The 24,164-nt window shown below is 38.3% G+C and overlaps 1 protein-coding gene across 2 annotated transcripts in view; it reads right to left on the bottom strand.

Annotated features, from left to right (window-relative positions):
* Window positions 1-24,164, bottom strand: part of LOC116716098 (rho GTPase-activating protein 6) — a 59,902-nt gene that overhangs the window by 15,491 nt on the left and 20,247 nt on the right. Inside the window, exon 1 of one of the 2 annotated variants that reach the window (XM_032556893.1) lies at window positions 16,596-16,953. The exons of the other annotated variant lie outside the window; for it this stretch is intronic. Coding sequence (XP_032412784.1) covers window positions 16,596-16,640 — 45 coding nt within the window. The 5' untranslated portion in view covers window positions 16,641-16,953. Of the gene's footprint in view, window positions 1-16,595; window positions 16,954-24,164 lie in introns of those variants that run through there. 2 annotated transcript variants of the gene reach the window in all.

Genomic DNA, 24,164 nt, shown 5'->3' with positions numbered 1-24,164 from the left:
TGAGTTACAGGTTCATCATTCTTCCAGTGCTCATCTAAAGTTAATGAGATTTTGTTTATGAGATCTCTGCAACTTCTGTTCCCAATGGGTGTCTGTCAAGGCAGGGGAGTTTGAATACCACGGTCTTGTTCAGAACTGCTCACAAGGTCTGACCAAGAGATTTTGCGATAGATCGGGCCCTTCTGATTGGTAGAAAGGATGATGTCTCTGTCTTTCATAACAAAGGAATGAAGCTAACCCATTTGTCTTCTGATGCTCACCTAATGGTAATGACTTACTGGGACTTTTAAAGAAGAACTTGGCTGGCTTATTATCACTGATGGCATGATAAATTTTAAATTTTAGCAAAAAATCTTTAAAAAAACATTCTGCTGGTCTGCGCAACAGTGAGGCCAAAGAACAGATCTATGCAAAAAAAACATTGGGTCAGGATCAGAAAACAAACACCAAGATGTTGCTCTCGATTTTACTCATTACAAATACTGTAATGTTACTTGAATTGACTGGTACACAATCTGGGCATTCAATGTTTACAATCACTGTTAGAATCTTGTTTATACTGAATTATAATCTTGAATACTATTTCTCTTTTAAAGTGGCACTTTGCATTACGAAGAAGAACCACCTTGGATTTGTTTGAACTTTCAAACCATCAACTTTCGATGTTAATGGTTATTCTTAATGATGGCTCTTCACAGCAGATAAAAATGCTGCTCAAAATGTTGCAACATATATAGCCTGCATGGTTACATAATAGACAGAAAATAAAAACACTAAGCTGATTAAGAGCTTGGTTTCTTTACTCTTCTTGTAATGACAGCCAACTACTATTATGTACATATTAAACAGAACCCATAGTAATTAGTTTCTGGCTATATCAATAGAACAAATGAGCAGTACAAAACACACACGCATGATAACATCACAGCCAATTTCCTAATACTACACTGAGACCCATTAAGGTTAATGAGATCATATATTACTGGGCCACAAATTCCATTTAAAGACAAATGTCAGGCCACTGTGCAATAATAGCTCTAATGGCATTCATTCTGAGAGATCTGTGTATGATATGAAAGCAAACTGTTTGGATAGTTTGTGTGAGGACAAATCTGACAAGCTATTATTACAAGCTTCTGATTGTATTTGATAGACATTTCAAAATATTTGTGGCGTCGTACCGCTATCTCTTTGTGTAACCCGCATGCACCTCCCACAAAGAACAAACATGCCACCAATCTGTGTTTTTTGTGACCTGAGTTGGCTGTTGTTGCAGCTTGAAAAATACAAGCAGTCATAACTTCTAATCTGCTTCTAATAAAACAAGCACCAAACTATGATAGCCAGTATTGTTTTCAATTGAACAAAATGGCCTTTGAAGCTTTGTTATCCTCTCAACCAGCAAACGCCGGCTAGTTAATAAGCTAACATGAAATTGTCAAGGTTTGTCTTGTTGCACAACATCAACTTTTCAGTCTACCTGCTTCCTTTCTTTTCTACAATAGAGCTTAATCTTGTACTTAATGAATCTTAATAAGTGATAAAGGTTTGGTATTTATTGACTAAATTTATCATTCAGTCAGAATCTAATCTCGGCCTTGGACTAGACTCAAAATGCAATGTTTAGTTTTTACTTCCTTTAAACATGCCAGAGATCCATTTAAAACAAAGCCTATTGAGTTGATTATTGTCTATCAATTTTATTACTTGGCCAGACTAATTATAGAAAGCTTTTGAAAAATGGAAATCTCTGCTCAGAATCCTGTATACAATTCTGAAAATACCAAGCCGTCGTTGCTGCAGCTATTTTGTGCTCCCATGTGACAAACGCTTTGCTGGAAAGATTAATAACTCAAACTGGATGCGTACCATGCAGTTAGATGACTAATGCCATCTGGAGATTCAGTACAGTGCTGCGCAGCATGTGGTTTTTGTTCTATTTTAGACAAAGGGACAAATGGCGCAAAAAAAATATGTCAGTTTCCATAGCAGCATATACATACAGAAAGGGAAGTGAAACAAATATTACTATGGCAACCCACTTGGAGGTCACACAAAGGCAGTGGGACGCATGTTGCTATGACGCACTGCTCAAATTATTGAACAACACGACAGAGAGATTTAAAACATTAATGGCAGCCATGTAAATGTTTTAAATATGATGTAAATCATTTCTGGCATGAAAAGTGTGCCGGAGGTACATTCACATTTGAATAAAAATAAGTGTGACGGCAAATAATTTTGTTTAGGCAATTTTAGAGATCTGTTAAAATGGAAAAATAACTCACGAGGAAAAAGTTTCAATCTCCTGTGGTATTATATCTTATCTTTTTTCAATCATGTTATTTATTTTCATAAGCCAACAGATGTGCAAGGCTTTAATGACAGCTAGCATCATATTTTGCTTTTTTTTTGTATATTTTTATTTAGTCTGTTGATAAAATGTTTCTTTTAAGCCATAATAGTTGTCTAGTTTCCTGTAGTCTTAATACAATCTCGCTTATAATGTTGATTTCATATGTATGGCAATAACCAGATAAGCTAGCAATAAACACAAAGTAAGGGTGGGCGATTTGGACTTAAAAATTTATTAGGATATTTCGTGGTACTGTTGTGATGACAGTAAAAGTTATGATAAACTTATTATTACCTCTTTAAACTTTTAAGAAGTGTGTTTTTTGAAGGTCAAGGAAGGTTACGGAGAAACTTTCTAACAGGGGACACTAAAGCACAAAAGGAGCTTTCCAAAATTTCACATTGTACTCGTGGTTTGTTTTCTTCTGCTTTACGTTTTGCAGCTGGTTTTAAATGACCCTTGAGCAGAGATTTGGAATCATAACACTGAGCTGGAGGAATGTACAAGTATGTTCCAATGCTGCTTCTTATTTCTTTCTTTCTGTATTGTTTGTTTTTTACAAGTTGGCTTCACACATGCATGAGTAACTCAATAATACATGGATTTTACTGACCTGGAACCTCCCCAGCACTCACATCTGCTTGTAATTACTGACCAACTCACCCTGCCAGTTAGTGATGATAGTGTGTGCTGCAGTGTTTGTACACTTATCTGTCCCAGATTCACAATTAATGGCGTTTTCCACCTGTTTTTAAATGGCTGAAAGGAAAACAAGCACATTTATTTTGGATCCATGTTATGCATGTTAAAAAAAAACTCCTTGCAGAAGCAATTTATCTGTTTTTTTTATTAACTCAAGAATGTTGAGGTTATTAAACCCAAGAATATGACATACCATTGCTTTGGATGACAAAAACAGTCTGACTTTCTAAATAAGAGTTATTATGGCTTCCATTTTATAATAGTGTGTGTATACTCCATTATGACAACACCATGATTAGCATTGAATGCTGATGATTAGACCTGGCCAACGTCAGAATATTTTGAACTACAGGGCTCCAGAGCCCAGCTAAGCTGATGTGACTGTTAAAAATATAAAAAACATTTTATGTTTTTTGGCATTACAACTGCCTTAGAATAAAGTTTTTATGAGGATAAAAACTTAAATGTGCAAACTGTTAGAACCTTTAGTAAATTATTGCATAGTTGTTACAGATCTTATGAAACACAGTTTGTGATTCATTAGTTTTTCTCTATTTACATAAACTAAAAACAGGAAGTCCTAGTTTTCCCCAAAATATTACAAAATTCCTTTATAATCTGGTTATTAACTGTGTTGTTTATCATTCCATCTCAAAGCTGCAGTGTCAATAAAAAGACATTTAAGCTTCATTAGTCATAGTACTGGCCAAGACCCAAGGCATTTACTAAAGAAAAATGTTGAGTGGATTAGTTTTGGATTAAAAGCATTAGAGTGGATTAAGTGTTACTAATTCATGAAATGTATATTTCCTGAAGATTTAACATTGTGAAATACTCTAACCAGCATAGAAAATGATATTAGCATTGAAAATATGTAGCTTTAAGTTGTGCTAAAATTACTGTTGTGGAGAACACTGAAAAAAAGCACTTTCTAAATCCAGAGGAGTAGAAAATGCAGGAATTTTACATTTTAAAACCAGTTCTCTTCAGTTAGTAGGGCATCATTCTCACAATATTGGGACAAAGAAAAAAATGCTATGTAGATCCTATTGCTTAACTTTCTAATCATTTTTGAAAATAACTGAACAGAATCAATTTGTCATGACACATATTGATAGTGTTACTGTTTATATGGGCATAATGTGCTTTGTTTAATAGAATTTACACACTATGAACATCTTGATTTAGCTTCAATTTAACAAGATCAGAGAGTAATTGCTTTCAAAACATACATAGTGCACTTAAAATGTATGTTTTAATGGTTGTTTAACAGACCCAGCAACCACCTTTTTATTTGATTCACTCTAAATTTCTTCTAGATGACGTAGGCCGAGGCATTAGAGTGGATTTACATGATGTCAACACTAGCTGTGAAGCAGTTAAAACGAAGGTTTCAACTTTCACCGCACATTGTTGCAATAGCTCCCTTTGCATTTAATGAGTCCTTGCTGGCTTGGTGACAAGAGTGAGCAACTTGGAGTGTGTGCTCCAGATACCCCCCACCATCACCACCCGAATCACTGGCAAGAACATCTAAAGCCTCAGGCAGGCTTCAAACATCTCTTCAGACAGAATAATACGAAGGGCCTGTGGCAATAATGAGGGCCGAGCTTCAAGAATTAAAGCCTTGCATAAATGTTACATAAGCAGCAAAGGCGAAGGAAATTGAAGCATCGCGACCCGGCCCCGAACGTGGAAGGAGAAGTTGAGGAAGTGTATGGGCTTTGTGTGTTTTGTGGTGCTGTTATCTGCACATGACAGGCCGACCACTGATAACATACGAAGATATGTCGAAGCATTCTCTTAATCTGCTGTCACTGACAGATTGGACTATGTTAGAGACATTAGACCCCATCTTGGGACACAGACCTCAATGACTCATGGGGTTAAAAGCAATTAAACGAACCAGGTATTCCCAGTAAAAAAGAAAAAAAAAAAAATTTGAATTGTAGTTTCAGTTTGCTGCTGCGGTATTAGTACTTGCCCAGAAGGCAAGTCCAAAAAATGTTCACAACAAGCTGGGAAACGTGTTCCAGCTAACAGGGCTAGAGTAGGGTTGCTGCCAGAGTAGTAGCAGAGTGTGACATAGGGCCCACCTCATGGACCACCACCACTGTTGAACCCTGCACCCAAGACTGTAATAAGCTGCTACTGCAATCTCGTCATAGAAGTTTTGTGCATGCTCAAACAAGTCAAGAAAATCTTACATCACTCATATTGGTTCACAAACTTTGTTCCTGTCGCACCTTAGAAAAACTCAAGAGCCTAAAAAAGCCAACCCAAAACCCAGTATATAAACAGGAGGTGTGACTGTTTTCAGTGATTTAAACTTGTATGTTGCAATTATTTTTGCCTGAAGCTTGTGCTATTTTTTTTTATTATTTTGTTTTGTTTTTTCGATGCATTACAATTGGAGCCATCAGTGACTTGTCCTTGAGCTGTGAGTGTGTAAAAGGGTGTTTGAGAGCCTGATGTCTGCTCTGGGATTCTGTGGTATGAAATTGAGGTCAAAACTCTGTGGAAGCCTAACCAATGCCAAACACTTCTAAACCAATTACCACTCCTGGCTTCTAGCCAACACAAGCAGTCAACAGTCATCTACAATGGATAAATGGAGAAGCAATCATCAAAGCCCTTTTTTTTTGCATTTTGAAATCATATTTGTATGAAAATGTTCCTTTGTATTTTACACATCAGCACTGAGGATATTACAGTTGCAACAGTAAGAGACCAAACACCAGTCATGTGAGTTTAAAGCAGTTTGTGTTCCCAGAGTATTTGCAAGACAATATCTCCCAAATGTGCCTCCATAGACTGAATAATCTAATGCAAACTGAATAAAGAGCATGCCTCAACATTTGAGTCGAATTAATCCGTCAATCAGTCAAAAAAGTTATGTAAGTAGACCCATGGGTATAAGGTTCCCATCAACTTTTTGCAGCCCAAATGTTATGCCATGCTAGCACCGTGAGAACTGGATCTCCCGCACACACACACATTTATATGCATGGGCAAAACAGAAAACACTCCCAGCAAAGTAGTATGACCCATCAATGCAGGAATGTTTTTAAAAATTGGATTCAAAGATTAGCCCAAAAGGCTGCAATGTGTCAGCCCCCCGATGTTAACTTGGAATCTAAATCATCCTATCTTATCTTTTGACCTGACTGTGAATGGAAATATCCAGGCAATTGAAATACTTTCAGCTCCAGTCATGCTTCCTCGGGTTTCATCTTCAGGCTCAGCAATGCGCACAATCTAAACACCTTCAAGGCTGAGAAGTTTCTGACTTTCAGCTGTCGACATATTTATGTGGCAAGCATAAAAAAAACTGTACATTTACAAAATTCACTGCTTGATCTCAAGCCCTCCAGAGCGACGACGGCAACAGAAAATGTGCCAACAACACACCTGGTGTCGTGTTTTTCAGCTGCCATTAAAAGCACAGAACAAACTGTCCAATTTGCAGAAATTAGCCTCTTAAGCTCAAACGTTACATTGATGTCGTTTTTTTGTAACAGGTCCCATCTTCTAAGCACTACTTTAGCCAAAAGCTTGACATTTCACGACAAACTCAACTGTCCACAGTCTGCATGTAGGCGTGTTTTAGGATCTGCTGGTATTTCTTGAGGAAATGGGGCTACAACTGTCATTCATGATAAGGCTAACATCTCTGAAGTGCTTCAAACGAACTCTTGTACATGGTAAATCCAGCAAGACGAACTGTATGACCTCACCCTTTCAGCAGCTGTGTTTAAACAAACTTCCATTTCCACATAGCTTGGACGCATTCAGACGAGTGATAGTTTTTCATGGATATGAGATTATGTGTTGATCCTCTTAGGGAATTATTTACTTTTCGCACCAAGAACAGAAGCTTAAAAAGTTGCAACACAATTTCGTGGTCTTGCCTCTGCTTTTTTTCCCCACCATATCCTTTAAATGCAATCAGATCAGAGGGAAGATTTCATAAGACTCTTTATGTCCCACGTGGGTTCTGGGTTAATCCTTTGAGGTAGCTGAAGAGCACGGATTATAAAACGTTAGGTCTGTTCCTCACAATCTTGATGATGCTGGTGATGAAAATGACAGAGTAAAAAATAGAGGTGGTCACTTTAAGACACACAGGCTAGTATTTAGTTGCTGTGCTTATAGTTCCACATAGAGAAAAAAAAACTATTTTCTTCTGCTTTTGCTTTGTCACAAATGTTTGAGATCACTCAACTAATCAAATATAAGACAAAGATAACCACACCAAATAAACCAAATAAAAAAAATGCAGTTTTCTAATCATTATTTCATTTCATATAAAAAAATATCCAAATCTGTTTCCTAAACCTAAGAACTGCTTGTTCACCATAAAGCATTTGACATAACTTTAAAAAAGTCTTTTACATCCCCTTGGAGGATTCTTTGCAACGTAGTATAATTAGAGGGTTTTCAAAAATGAAAACCTACCTAGTTCAGGTAATGCAACAGCATATTGATTTTCAATTAAGTCTGGACTTTGAATGGACCACTCTAAATCCTTTGTATTGCTTTTGAGCCATTCAGAGTTGAACCTGCAGGTGTGCTTTGCATTATTGTCCTGTTGCAAAACCCAAGGATGTTGGTCAGAGATTTTTATCAAAGAATTTAATGTTCAAGAGCAGAATTCATGGTTACAACAATTACAGCAAGTTGTCTAAATGCTAAAATCCAAATCTGGACTTCCAGACTGGCTACAATGAGCTTTGATTGGGTCATAATGTGTTTTTGGAATTTACTGAACATTGTCGGACACATTTTATTTTTGATTTTACAGCTCTGGCATTAGTCAGACTTGGGTGTGACTCGTGAAACTGAAGTCACATTATGTTTCAAAGAATCTGGTTGATTGGGATTGTGAGGCAGGGAATTACTTTTTTGTTTTTCAACTTAAAACATTTAGTGAGCGGCTAAATGCTTTTTCACAGCACTTAAAATGCAAGCAGGAAAAATCATTGTGACAGAAACATTTTAATATGTGCTAATGTGCTAACAATGCAACAAGCACACTGTTACCCTAAGCAATTGTGCTTTGGCTGGGTCTCAACATCTTTAAAAGTAAATGTGTAGAAGAAAAAGGCTTTTCAATTCCATGCTGTAATGACAGCTTACAGTTTCACCTTGTACCACAGCCAAGACTGAAAAAGTTTAATGTGGCAGATTATTTTTTCACAACGAATAACCAACCAACAAGTAATACATAATAATGAGGACGTAGCCCATCAATGTACAGTATTTATAAAATTACAACACTTAACCTACTTAACTGTTTAGTTGCATAAGAAGCTACCACACCAAATATTTCCTCTCAAGCCTTCAGCCAGTTATAATAGTGTTTCTTTTTTGGAGCTAGCTATGCAAGCTAGTTATTGGGCAACTGAACACTTATGTCACCCAAATGAAATGACTTTTTCTACTCAATAGGTAGTTTTTACATAAATGACGGTGGCTGGTTGAGCATGTCCTTCTACTGGCATTCATCCAACCAAAATGCAGGAAGACAACAGTGCTACTAACTGTGCGACTCCTCTGTAAAGTCTGTTAAGAGAAATAAAATTAGCAATTTAAGACCAGCAGCCTTGTTTCAGTTCAGGAAGTTTTCTCCAAGTGTGACTTCCTGAAGACCCACACCACACCCGATATGACCCGGCGGAGCTTTGTTCTCTCTGCACAGTAGCTATGACTGTGCATGTGTTTATATGCATACGGGTTTGTGCACGTGTAACAGAGGTCACTGGCAGAGCAGCTGGTTTATTATTGATTTCATGACGGAAAGAGAACAAACACAATGCTTCACTGTAGCTGTTCTTTGTAACAGAACCAGACAAACTTTAACTGATCACAATGTGTGTGTGTGTGGGTGTGTGTGTGTGAACAGAAAGCTAGTAAACAATGGCTATTAAAGAACAGTTAAAGTAGGTGCTAATAAGTGTTAATGGGCTGTTTAATGTGGTGCTTGAAGAAAACCTTCAGCTCTCAGTCAGTGGATTGGTATCAAAAGCTTGGCTTAGATTTGGTTTGATTGGGAGCCTAGACCCAAGGTATCTAGCTACAGAACATGACTGCGTTATTAATCAAAATATATTAATCTGCTCCATCATATCTGGTTTAGTGTTGATGGATGAATGTTGACATGGTAAAGTGATCAATGAAATGTTTTTTGGGTTTTTTTGTGCTTCATAAGGATAGAATCTCTGCTCTATGAAAGGAGTTTGGATCAATTCTCTGGTACAGTCCTGGTACTTGACAATGGTGACATATTTTATATGTTTTTTTGAACAAGAAGACAGGGTGGTGCACAAATAGAAATATATTTGAAATGCTTGTCTTAAAAACTTTGCTGCAGGTCAATCAAAATTTAATTAAAATGAAAAATTAGGACAAACTCACCCTGCATTTGATACATGAACCCAAAAAAAAGTCTAAATATGCAGTTGGAAAGTTAAATGTCAAACCCATACATACGAGGATTAAACTGCTAATTTAACAGGAATCACCTTGTTAGCAATTTGCTAATTTAACTGGAATAGCTTGTGTCTTTTTGCCATTTTGTTCATTTTATGCTGGTGACTAGGCTGCTAAAGTATCAAAAATATGTTCACAAAGCCAGGTAGCAGGATAAAGACATGATGGATGACTTGAATCTACTCCATGCTGTCGGATTGCTGCTGTTGTAAGAAATTCATATTCTTAATGTTATAAGTTAAGGTTAAAAAGATCAGGTAGTGTCCTTTAATGGTTCCAACCACTGATACAAAAATGTCATTTGGCCTCCATTTTGCACAGTGCTGTCCAGTTCTGTAAATATTTAGATCACCAGGTTTGTTGAAATCAATTTTCACACATTCTGGCAGTGAGAACGAAGAGGGGAAATAGCCTTTGAGAACATCCAGGGTGTATTAATAAAGAGTGATAATGTGGTTGGAAAACAGTCACTGAGCCGCGGTGAGACGAGCTTGTGAGTTTGAACGTGTACTGCCACAACAGACTTGATCCCCACATTCTACTCACTGCCTTGAGAGAAGCTAATCCAACTCTAGGAAAAGACCCTCTGAAATCCTGGGACACACACACACACACACATCCACACACACGATGCACGTGCACTGTTCCTACTACTCTAAATACGTGCGTGATTCTTGACCTAAATATCTGTGTTATTCTTGGCATCATCTGCATTGCTCTGTGTCTGGATGGTTCCCTCGGTGAGGCTCTCTGATATGCCACCCGGCTGGAAATTTGACTTCCGACTTCCTGTCTGTCAGCAAACCTGATTGATGCTATCTGGTCAGAAAGACTCCAATATGTCTGACATTTCATCTTCTCTACAACCCTGATGATTTGATTGGGCTTTCAGGGGCAATCAAATAGTCAGACATGAAAGTCACAGATATAGAAGTAATGTCAGATAATCTTTGACAGTCTTCACTCACCATCAGGCTAACTCTCTACCTTTATTAGTAACATTATAATAAATAATGGATTCTTTTGATAAATATTGTATATGAAACAGCTCGGATCATTACGGCCAGCTAGCAGTAGTTTAGTTATTAAACTCAAACTCAAAGTCTGGATTTCCAAAGGAATACACAAAAAAACAACGTCATTCACCAATTTGTATCCCCATCATGCATTGTTCCATTCTTTGCAAAGTGCCAGCACTTTTTTTTAGTAAGAAATTCATAAAACAGTTACTCGCGATTGCTGTTAAATAAGTCTTAAAAGTCTAGTTTTAGTTTACTTTTAAAAAAAAGGAGCCGACATAAAGGTTGCATTTAAATCCCCTTTACTCAACATACAAATGGCAGTTGGTGAAAATAAAAATGGCACTTCTTGCCTAATAGGAGATTATTAATTATTAATCCAAAAAAGTAATCAACAGATAAGTAAACAGTATTTATTTAGTTGCAGATGCATCATTTGTTGCAATACTTATTTTAGGTAATAAGCTGTTTATTTTCCCCATTCAAAAAGAAATTAAATCATTTGTTTCATCTTCTAATACTAAAAAAGCTTTTGTGGTTCAATGAAAATTTTTCAGAATGTACCTTTTTTTTAAAAAATCCAATTAATCATTGGAATAACTGTTAGAATTGAATAACTGAATAATGGAGTACTAAAATAATTTGCAGCCCTGTATAAAAGCAAAGCTTTACTTACTAATTGGGGTGAGTCAATGTTAATCAACATGCTAGTGATAACCCATAATCTACTGGTGGTGTCAACATGCTAGTCGCTCAACATTCTAGTGATGGTCCTCATGCTAACAATATCCTTGTAACTAAAATATGCATTACAGCCAAGTTTTAAAACATTTTTCAACAAGAGGATGGTTCTACTAATTCAGTCAACTAAGAAACTCCCAGAAAGTTGTCCAAGAGAATCACACATCTGCCTCGTTCAAGTAAAAACAATCAGACCCAGCTTGTCAAATGCTCCCTGACCTCAGGAGACGCACTGAAGCAGCACCAGATGACTTGATGCTTGATGTAGTGATTCCACAGAGACCTCCCTGCCTGACCTTTATGGCTTGTTGACTTTTTTCCAGAGAGGAAATTTTTAACCCAGTTTGAGCGTAAAAGTTTATTGTGCGGGCGGAAGATCTGTTCTCGTCTGTTATTTTGCAACTTGAGCAGGGGAAATAGCTGCATTCTGATCAGATTCAGCAGCTATTGTTTGGCATAGCTGTGCTGTTTGTCATGTATGGAGCAACAGCTGTCTTGGGGTATTTCTACATAGGACAGCACAATCTGTTCTCATTGGTTACCATCCAAGCGTGTTTTAGTGCTCATAAAGCCCAGAATAATCAGCTATGCCTTTCATCCAAGTCACTTCACAATTCTGCACCATTGAAGTCTCTGATTTAAGATATTATACAGTGACATGTCAAATGTTGCCATGTCAAACAGCTTCTGCACAGTGAGGGCAAAAGGGAATTTTTGCTCAACCAATTTTTCCCAGCTATGAGAAGGAAAAAAAACGCCTTTGGGTTAAACGAAAGCATGGCAGGAGTGTCAGGTACAAATCATCCTCCTGGCAATGCATATTTCGCTACGGTTAGGAGACAGACCCCTGCAGTTGGAAGCACATCTGGCTCTGCGCACGCTGGATCCGATCTCAACAGAACTCCCTCTCCGCCGCTCTCCCCTCAGCCTTCTCGGTCCGTCTCCATAAAAAGACAAGTCTCGAGGAAGGGCGGACTTCTCCCCGTGCTGTTGATAATAAAGCAAGTGCTTTTAGCCTGACACGGTGAAAAACGAGGTACGGGCGGCATTGTCATGACGGGCCAAAAGTGACAGCTGTGGAATGCTCAGAGCGGTGTTCATTTCTAGCCATGCCATAGCGGCTGTCCGCTTTGCAATATCAAGACTGAATCCTGTCAGATTCAAGCTAAGTGGATAACCTGTGAACTGACCTTACAGGATGCTAATGCTTTAAAATTGTCCAGTGAAGCACAAACAACAGAGGGTAGTTGCTGCCACCAGAGGAGGTACCAACAGTTTTAGATTTATTTTCAGAATTTACCAGGTTGGTTAGCATTTTCCCTTAACTAATGGCACATAAACTCTCAACAAGACAGAATTGGTGTCTGTAAAGAAAATAAAAAGGGGTTCTATTCCCAAAAGTAGAACTAAGAGGAGATTGTACTCCAAGCTAAACTTTCTTTCAGCCTACACATTCCAAATAACAGCACCCCTGTAAGCTCTCCTCCTGGGTCAGGGTGTGCTTCGGAAAACATGTAATCAATGTAAATAAACTTAGTCTGCAGATGACTAGAGACCCACATGTGCTGTTGATTCACCCAAGACCCAGGTTTTTCTTTTTTTTTTTTTTTTTTGTCTTTTACAACCTTAAATTAGACAAGATGTACTTACTCAGTTAAATCTAATTGTCGGTTTATGAGGCAACGCATTGTAGACTTTTTCGGGCCCAAGTTGTTTGTACTGGGAGTGGCACGGGAGTAAAGCAAATACTTGTAACCGCTGCTAGAAGGTCGTCACACATCATCAGGTAAGCAGAAAATGGTGTGCTGCAACATGTTTGCTCTTGGCATTACTGAGCAGGAAAAGGAACAAATTGAAATTCTTGGAAAAGTCACACTCAGACGGTAACAACGGTGGGGAGGGCTTAAAGAATACCCCACTTCCACAAATTTTCTTACGTCTCAGACATCTATAGATTTTGTAACATAGTTACAATCCAATGTAACCATGAAACCCAAAATAGTGGTAATTATGATGTGGAGTCCAAACATCATAATTTAAAAAATATTTTACAAATAAAAACCATTCTATGAATATGAATCGATCTAAACCAGTGGTTTTCAATCCCCGTCCTCAGTAACTATATTGTTCAGCAGGTTTAGATGATTCCCTGTAACCACATACCTGACTAAAATGAACGAGTGACACAAATTTATATAAGACTTCGCACTGCTCTAGAACGCAAAATTCCAATGACTATTAAAAAATAGTCATTGTGACATAGCAAAATGTCAAGGGTGCAGAAGGAAAAGATCCCGTCCTTCCAACAGTTGCTGGTCAGCTATTTGAGCCACTGAAGATGCTGTTGCTCTACGCAAAAGAACAGGCTCTCTCACAAATCCTTTGTCTAAATGACAAGTCTTTCTATAGAGCATGCAACTTGTACCAAAATGCCAGCACTCGCAAACAAAGAGCAAGGTTCCAAGACAAAGGCAGCCTTGATTTGACTATTGGCATACCATCAGTGTGGACTGGCTGCTCTGCAGGCTTGGCTTCCTTTAAACTTCCTTATTCGTTAATTTCTCTGCCACAACCTGACAGAGAGACAGCAAAGTATCCCCGGGTGCACGCGACCTCTACAGCGTCTCGTTTGAAATAACAAATTTGGAACGTAAAGCCCGCTGTTGTTTTTAGTGTTATTGGAAAATCAAATTTTACGGGACAAACAGATAGAATTGAATACACACCTTTTACTAAAACAATAAATGTGATTAACTGCTCATGTGGTTTGAATTTTCCACCGAACGCAAAGGGGTAGAATGCAAATTGCCTGATTACATTCGTTAGAGGTTATCTGCCGATGATGATGATGATCTAGAGGGGCGAGCAAACTGCTCAGCTGATCTAGATTGACTAATAAAATTTAGCTAGCTCAACTACACACACATGTGCAGACACAGAAATGTTTTGTGAGGAGCTTTTACAATGCTGTGGCAATCAGAGTTGGAAATGGAAGTATCTTAAATTGACTGAAGGCATTTTAGGTGTGGACAATATTTTCTACATCATGAAGCTTAGATGATCTAAAACTGGGATCTTGAACCTCCATGCTATTCCCAAATCTAGATCAAATGGAACATTTTTCCAAATGGAGTCATTTTAGTTTCCTATTTACTGGTGTTTAGCTTTCTAAATGATTTATATAAACATACAAATTGGTAGAGTTTTCTGAGTTGTAACTTTATGGGGCCTTTGTGGTTACATGACATGTTTAATCTAACTAATCTATATTTGATTCTTGGTTTCTGCTGTGCTAAGAGGAGATGATAACACAGGTGAATAATTAATTTTAGGCCAATAAATCGCTCTATCTTCTGCTACTAGTCTACTTTTTTATCCAGAATGCCACTCCTAAGAGAACTTATCAGGAAGCTTTCTGATAAGTTCCTTAAGTGTTTTATTGGGCTGAAAAGAGGAGGAAAGAATCTTAGTCCAACAAAGGCACATCCAAACACATCAAATATAATCTCCTAAGGATGATGACATGCAGCATAGCTGACAATTACATTGAGAAAAGGCTTGTTGGATTTTAGAAGTTATTACTGTGGGCAGTGTGGCAGAGCTTCCACACCACTCAGCCCAGCTACAAAGCCCTAATTCAAACCACAACATTGTGCCTGTAAAGCCAAAGAAAAAAAAAATATTGTTTCCCAATCAGTGCTTGATGTTTTATGGTGGACTTCCAGCCACAGAAACATTGCTCATAAAGATCCGACAGACCACTGGAGCAGTCCGTTTCAGATCCCTCACGACTGGGGAAACTAGGGAGGTGGGATGATGGGGATAAGAAAGGGAGGACAATAAAACACACTTGTTTGTTTGTGGATATATATATAAATCAGTGGCTATTCTTGGTTTTACGACATCTCACCATGTTTAATATAATATCCATGTACTGTACTGTGGAACAACCCAGATCAGGTTTTATCAGGTTAAGTATTTTAGATATTGAACCATCCATCCATTTAATAACTTGTCCCTAGTGGTTTCGGGAGGGCTGCTGGTGCCAATCTTTTCGGTCGCCAGTCTGTCGCAGGGCAACACAGAGACAGACAGGACAAACAACCATGCACACGGACAGCTAGGGAGAATTTGGAGAGGCCAATTAACCTGACAGTCATGTTTTTGGACTGTGGGAGGAAGCCGGAGTACCTGGAGAGAACCCACGCATGCACAGGGAGAACATGCAGAAAGACCCCAGGCCTCTTGCTGCAAGGCAACAGTGCTACCAACTGCGCCACTGTGCAGCCCCAATATTAAACTAGAAATCATGAAATACCATAGGTTCTTTTTAAAACATTGAAGTAAGCTTTTTTTTTCTTCTTTTTTTCATTAGTTACGCTATGTTGTAGTGGTGATTTTGTGATGTACTACAGAGGGCATTTAAGGTATGTTGCCTTTATATTTTGAAGTATCAGTTGGCTCCAAAACAATTACCAAGCCCCTGTGATTTTCTGATTTGCGTCAAAACACTCAACTGAGGTATGATATTCAATATTGATTACACAATATGCACATATAACGCTGATTCTGTGTGCAATTGACTTTCACCTCTTTAAAATCTGGCTCCTCTAACGCGCTGCCGCCCTGGGCAATGAACCACAAATCCCACATGCAAAACAGCAACTGATTAAACCAACTCCACATTTAAAATGAACCTGCTCTGAGAACCACCTGCTGTGTTTCTTTCTCACAACCTTGGCCTTTCTAATCTTTGTCACAAATATGCTAAATAGTCAACTCCAGCATCTGAGAATTGCTGTGTGTTTCAGTTTGAAGCACGGTTCTCAGTAACCCTCATGCGTCCTCAAAGCCTTGACCCATATCTGCGTGTTTTGCCTTCATCCCTGTACGCTTTGAGGGTGTAGCATGTAACACAACACCTGTTTCTCTGCACAACCTTGCACTGAGCTCGCAAGTTGCTTCATCTTTTTTGAAATGTAAAAAAAAAACAAAAAACCAGGAAACATGTGGGGTCTTGCGCCTCCTCTGAATGCATACTTGGTCACTTAAGACGTTCCATCACAGGAAGTGTTTGCATGTTGGTTTCACTGGCAGTTTAAGAGGAAGTCCGTTTTGATTCGTTTTTAAGTCATAGTCGTCAAAGTAATTGGCACACACACGCACACACAACGCTTTAAAGGATTCAAGCCACAGTGTTACTCACACACGCGCGCTGTCAGACAAGGAGATGAATGCGCTCAGGGAGGGTTGAGACGTTACAATGTATTCAGTTGACTACTTACAAGATACGAGTGCTGCCTGTCCAGGAACACAGAGTCTCCCATCATCAACAGTAAATTTCCACATAAAGCAGACACCAAAAATCTAGAGGAGAATAAATAACATCCAAAGTTCAGGAAACAGGATTGGTGCGCTTTTGGCAAAGCAAAACAAAAAGTATCCGCGAATCACTCTTCTGTTTTCAATGCAACCGGAGATCGAACTTTATGAGTTTATTTTTCAAAGCTCGGCTGTCTTAAAATGCACTAAGAAACGCGCGTAAGGAAACCGACTGTGCCAAAAAGGACACCGCGGTGCGTAATGCGTAACGGATCCATACTGCGCGCCCCGCGGATTCTGAAGGCAGATGCTTCACCCGAGCAGAGGAGAGCGACTATAGTGTTAAGGCAGCATCGTTACGAAAACAACTTCCGGTAAAACCTTTCAAAATAAAATGTAATTTGTAGGTAGGCGTCTATTTTTTCCCTCTTTTAGCAAAACATACTCATGATCTTTGGACTTTTTTATTTTAACTTGCACACTTCAAACAATAACATTGTTAAAGCAGTTTGCACCGCAAACATGCTGCTGACCAAGCTGCACTTGTTTTTTATTGATTCATTATCAGTTATGAAGTTAAAGTCCCTGCATGTGATGTTTTCATGACGAGAAACCTTAGGATCATTTCTCTAAATTGCCATTTGTTGATATGCTTTTATTTTAAAGGTGGGGATGTCTTTTTCCTGTATTTCATTATGCTCCTCCAAAAATTCCCAACGGGAGAAGAGAATGGTGGGCGGGGCACTGGAGGAGGAGGGCCAGCCATGGAAGGAGTCTCTGGATTATCAGCAGCAGGACTGCTCAAATGTTTTCATGTCACTGACCCACAAATGGGGCTCTGCACATGATAAGATTGGACTGCAGAGAACCCCATGCAGGAAGGCTGCTTATTGTGCAGGAGTTCACTCTGCAGGGAGAAGCTGCTGTATTTAGAATTAACTCAAGTGGAAAATACTTTTTTTTTTTTTGACAACCTCTTTTCTGAAGGTGTAAATAGCTTGCTGGGGCCGAATGGTTGTGGGAAATAAATGGGAGCAAATAAAGCTGAAGCAGGCACTCCGCAGAGCCGAGCTGGAGTGAGACGCTTCAGATGCAATTATCAGCCATCACTATTGTTTATTAGCTTCCCCCTCTTTTAAATACACTCTTAAATCGGCCACTTTGACTCATCCATCCTTGTGTAATAGTTAATGTTGAACCAGCGTCGGGCAATCTATTTCTAAATACTCCACTTGCATCCAGTCTCATTAAAAAAACAACAAAAAAAAAACAGAAGTTGATTTCATCGGGGATATGACTGCTGAGAAATGAGCTAGACTCACACTCACACACATAAAGTCACACACACTTGAGTTAATGAAAACCATCTGCTTTCTTCAGTCCCCCACCACCACCACCACCACCACCTCCACTTCTCTTTCCGAAGCAGGACACCAGGTTCTTATGCTTTTAATTCAATATACCAAATGTATGAATGGCCTAGCAAGCTAGAAAACCCTAGCTTGCTCCTTCCCTGCTTATCAGATTGGGTGGAAAGCCATTTGAAGAATGCAGAGTTAAAAGTTAAAAGGGATGCTTATTGTGAGATAACAGACTCCAGAGGACTGACTCTGCTGTAAAGTAGCTGCTGTGATGTATTGTTAGGGAGTGTGTGTGCATGTGGGGGGGAGGGGTGTATCTCTCACACTGGCATCATGAAAACACTTGCAGTGTTAGCAGAGAAAGAAAACCTGTTTTTCTAAAGCAGAAGCTTATCAGATCTTTCCTAAATGAGGTTTAGGAAGCTGCAAGTTTAGAACCTAAACTCAATCGCATTGAGGCAAAAACTAACTGAAAATGTGGCTAATCAAAACAAATATTTTTTTTTATTCCTGTAATAAATAACATTTACATTATGTTTTCATTTGTTTTAGTCATTCTGTTAAATTTTCTTGCCACATTACAAGCATAACTTTTAAATGGCTGTATTTGCATTGCACTTTATTTAGGGGGATTAGAGGAAAATAAGCTGAATACAAATACTAACCACACTTTTCAGATTTTTATATAATCATGTATCCTTGTTTTCCACTACACAATTAGGTACTAGTTGTGTTGGCCTAACATAAAATCCCCAAAAAAGAGACACTTATGTTTGCAATAACTTTGCAAGACACTGTATTTATAATGCTTGATTTGGACTGAGATAACATGCAAGAAATCTGCAAGGGCTGCAAACACTTTCCAGTCGACTTTGGCTCTTCAAGATAGAAGTGCAATGATTTTCCGCTTTGGTTCGGTTTTAGATATTTGATCAACAGCTGCAAGCAATTTGGCTTGTGCCTTACAACACTGACTAAACAAATTACTCACCAATCAAAACAATGTCGGATCCAAATCCCAAATAGTTTTCTTCCTGCCTCTACAATTTGTTTTGAGAAAATGACATTTTAGTTACTGCGTTAAGTATCGATGATCTCCATGGCGATTGCAAACACGGTGCCACGGCTACTTTTTTCCCTGTAAATGTCCGTAAAAGATCCCAAATGCAGGATTTTGCGGCTCTTTCCACACATTTGCACAGATTTTCACCAGGTACTCCAGATTTCTGCCACAGTTAATGGACATCAGGTTTAGTGGTGTTGGAAAAAATAAAATTTCCTAAGCATGAAAAATAATTTTGAACATATTGCACGAGGGAACTGTGTTACTGTTTGTCAGTAGTTTTTAAAATCCACATTGTGATTAAAAAAAACAAAAAACGGTCTTCCTTCCTCATAAGTACCACTGCAATGATGCTTGTTAATATTTGCCATTGCTTTTATTTTTGTAAGCATATATTTTTTCTTTATGTTCATAATTTCTTAACATTAGTCAACTTGTCATGTAGCTAATAAGGGAATTTCTTGTCTCTTATCGTGTTGATTTTTGAAATCTCAGCCTACTTCGTGCTGTGATATAGCTCCTGTTTAAATACATTATTAGAATTATTTCTTGGTTCTGTTGGCCTGATTACTTTTTCCACATAGGTGTAGTTCTGTTTGCATTGTTTTGTTTTCTTTGACTTAACAATAACTGTTATTTACTTCGATTATTTTTGTTTTAGGTTAAAGTTTGCTTGCTTATCTGAAATATTAAGGTGTGAGAAAGGAGCGAAAAACAAAACCAGAGGAAACCTGAAAGGGGTAAATACTTTTTTCCCAGCAGACTTAATATTAAACAATGACAGATGTGGTGAATTGCGTGGTGTACAGGAGTATACGTCTTGCCATGGGAATGCTAAAATTACTATTTAATATCAATTAAATGGTCTAAAGAAGAATTTAAGGCTAATAAAGAACTCAGTCAGTAGATTTCTAAACAAAATTATTTGGGTCCAACCCCTGTGGACTTACAGGGAAATTGCTTTTTACAATTTTGACTTGACTATTTGGCCAATTTTAATCTCCAGAATCTGTTGAAGTGGTTTGGAAAACAGTAGCTAGAATAATATGTACCATGTTAAAATTGTTATGTTTGACAGCTTAATTTCAAGGTTGCAGAAATTTATAAAGGTACTAATAAGGGACATACATAGGTGTCTAAAATCCCAATCAACTCTTCCCTTTGCCTGGGTCAGCCAGCATCTGAGTACTGATCTGTAGGCGAGTGGTTCAGATTTGCATCTGGCTCGGCCATCGCTGCTGAGCTGCAGCCATGAACTGAGTTTCATATGCAAACTCTCTTTGTTGTCTGCTGCACAAAGCAGCAACCATTGTTGCATAAGCCTCCGGCCTCAGAGTACATGACAAAGTGAGTAGTTAATAATGCTGCCAAAAGCAATAATTGCCAAGTCTATTTAAAGCGTGGAGGAGAAGTAATGGTGCAACAGGTTCGCACTGCCAGTGATGCTAAAATCAGCTCCTTCAAGTCCACATTTTCACTTTGCCAATAATGTTTAATGAGAATTATGAGCTCAGCCGACCGCACCAGAGAGAAATCTTATATGGCTTTATGAGACTGTTTACTTGGAAGGTGCAGCATCCTTCCAAATGCGAGATGCCTGAATTGTGAAATCACTCCATTAGGCGGAAAGTATTTTTGCTAAAGTGGTTTAAGCCAGATCAGTAAATGACAGAGAAAAATTTGTGCAGGTCTTTGATTTGTTTATTAAACACCAAACACGCTGTTGCAAGCCTAAGGATTTGCAACCATGGCTGACTTTTTGAGGACGATGGTTAAAATCTCCAAGCACAGTGTTGAACAAAAGTTGTCAGAGGAAAACGTGAAGATTTTCAAATAATCAGATTTCCAACTATGTGAATCACCTACTTGTTTCATAATGCTTCTGCAGCTCAGGAAACTGCTGGCTTGAACAGTATTTTTTTTAAATCATTTTAGTAGAGTTGTTGGCCATCAAAGATAAACCAGCAGAGGTTAATCTGGAGGGAAAGTTGTTAAAAATGCTAGCAAATGTACTTGAACTTATTTGCTGTGTTTAATCTGAGTTTGGAAAACTGTGACTTTCCATCAACATTGAAAATAGCTGCGGTTTTCCAATAAATTTTTTAGGAGTTTTTTGTCATTAGGCTGTTTTTTTTTTTTCATAATCAACTTTATAGTCCAGGATTGTGTGGCCAAACAACGTTTTTGACCTCTATTTCAAGAGCTTATATTTTGTAGCTCTTGGTTTGACCTTTTAGATCTACTGTACATTACGAAATATATGAAAACAAGCCGTTAGTTTGGTCAGTTCTTTTTTCTGCTCACTTAAAATAGTGGAAGATGAGAACTACAACATTGTTTCCCAGCTTATTAGCTTATGGTCTTTAGGGTGTTTATCTCGTTCTCTCTGATGTTGCACTTTGACCTGCATTTTTACAAGACAATCCTACAAAGTGTTTTAAAAGAAAAAGGACCAAAATTGAAGAGGACAGTGGCTGGTAAAGAGAGAGTGTATGTAAACGACTTTACAGCAGGAGCTGCACAAAGCAGCTCAGGGTGATGACCTCAGAACTGGAGAATGCGTGCTTGTGTCTGTGCGCAGAAGAAAAAGAGGAAAACGACAGACGTACGCTCGAGAGTTAACTTGGGGGGTAAACAGTGTATACAAGCATATAAAAACAAATATGACACAAAAATTTGCACTTTTCTAGGTTCTAAAACTGCAGTAAAACATGAGATAACACTTGGCTAATAGAAATAACTTTTCCCCCCCTTCTGTAGTTGATTCTCTGAGCGTCCTCCAAATCCAGGACACACAATCATGCGCGCACTAAGTGACGACGGTATGGGTCTGGATTCAATCTGGATGCTTTCATCAACAAGCCAACCCACTTGTCCTAAATTTTTATACTCAGTCCTGAAAACCAAAAGGCAGAGAAAAAGGAAAGAGGACACTCAGAGAATGTTGGACATTAGTCCTTTATTTTTATTTAGCTCTCATCTCTTTCTTATCGCCATTAAATCAGCCTTATTCAGCCCCTACCTGCAGACGACTTGTTAAATGCGGCATGACTCTTGTGTACAATAAAGCAACACTTAAGCACCTGCATATTCACCCTGAAAAAGTTTGATTGCTGCGGGCTTTGGGTTGATGGAATCATGCAATGTAATGGAAACGCAACAAGTGGATGGAGATAAAACTTGCTTGGATGCAAATAAAATTTAAAAAATCTAGCCAGCATTTTTTGAGAGACACTCGATGGTTTAGAGTTCATGCTTTAGTGTTTCGCTGCACGCACCAACATGCAAAAAAAGTCAATACCACAAATGAAAATAGTCTACAGATAGCAACCAGACAGCTTCTGCATCCTCCAGTCCAGACTAGCAATCCATTCAACTGCATCAAAAATATGTGGAAACGGGAAGAAAATGTCGTCTTTATGGATCTTCCTGACACCGTATAAACATTTTGAATGGTTGTGATGTAAGCTGTTGAAATCTTCAATGAGATCCTATTTAAAGGCTTGTTGTACTATGAGAAAAAGTCTAACTGAGTTTAGTGGCGCCAGGGGTCTTCGGGGAAAAGGCCAGGCCTATAAATTAGCCGGCTTGTGTACTGGCAACCCTGGCTAGACAAACTTGAAAGCCTTTGATTTGTTAAACAGCTTCAAGGAGTTTGACATTTTTTTTAATTTTTAGTTTATTTTTGCTTTCTAGCCTACTGTTTTTAAAATCCATCAGAGTCTGACACTCCAAACCTTACGTTTGTGGGGTTCAGGTCGGGTAAGTTTCCTGGCCAGTCAAGCCCACTAGGTGCTAACTAATGCTGGAAAATAAAATCTGCATTTCCATAAAGTTTGTCAGCAGAGAAAGCCATAAGTGCCCTAAAATTTTTAGGTAGAAAACTGAGCTGAGTTTGGACTTGATAAAACTTGTTGCACCAACACCTACAGAAGACATAATGCCCAAATCATTGCTGACTAACAGATATAAGCGCACACTTTCTTATTTTATGTTTTTTCTTGACTTCGTTTAGCATCTTGTGCTCTGCTGTCTAAGTGAACTTGCTCGGACTGCCAGACCAGGGGGTTGGCGCTAGTTTCCTGACTGCTGATGCTGTTATCTGCCCGTGTGACCTGCCACCCCTCTGTCACAGCTGACGCATACTTTCATGTCAGCTTTTTTTTTTCTTTTTCCTTGCTGGTTTGTTGACAGATTTCTTCCTGTGAATCCGCAAATAATGCTGCGCCAGTTTTCCATAAGGGGTTCGACTGACATGAGCTGTGGTGTCTGATTCCGGTCTTTGAGGAGCAGAGATGTTGCTCTGCTTCGACACACTTGATTTAAATTAGTGGGCCATTAAGAGTTCTCTACAGATGTAAATTTGTTTTTATTGATTAGGAACATGGTGAAAAAAACTTTCTGAACTTCTGAGCATCAAAAGGGCAAAGAAAGAGCATTTAAGTGACTTTAAATGTAACTAGATCTGCAGCAACTAAAAGGATGGACAGTATGGACCAAAATCTCAGAGGAATGTTTTGGACACCATGTTGAATTTATCACCTAAAATAATTAGAGCAGTTCTGAAAGCAAAAGGTGTCAGGGCCATATATATTCTTTGAGCATGTTCCTTTAAAGATTGGACAAATGAAACAACATAAATTTTACTATTGACTTCTTCTGCTACTACTATTCATAATTAGGAAATATCAATAGGTTTGGTAGTAATGCGCAACTTGCTACAAAAACATGATTAAATCCTCGCTGGCATCATTTACTGATCCAAATGCTGACACCAATCAGGTTAGGATCAAATCAACTTCAAAATTGAAAATCAGATTTGATTCTTTTATTCAAGTAACAATTAATTTTGAAGTGGTTTACAGTTTATTCCTAAGTAAAATGATGTCACAGATGTGTATTTCAGCATTATATTTATATTTATCTTGGACATTTGCCCAAACATAAGGTTACAATGTAAAAAACAAATTCAACATAAAACTATAATTCAAATGTGTAGACTATTTAAAAATGTACTGCCATTCTATTGCATGTTGTTTTTAAACATGTCTTGCAAAATAAGAAACATTTTAAAAAACACGGCTATATGTTTAGGTTTTATAAATGTG

This window comes from Xiphophorus hellerii, chromosome 24, assembly GCF_003331165.1.
Source record: "Xiphophorus hellerii strain 12219 chromosome 24, Xiphophorus_hellerii-4.1, whole genome shotgun sequence".
NCBI lineage: Eukaryota > Metazoa > Chordata > Actinopteri > Cyprinodontiformes > Poeciliidae > Xiphophorus > Xiphophorus hellerii.
This window is presented reverse-complemented; position numbering and strand designations above follow the sequence as displayed.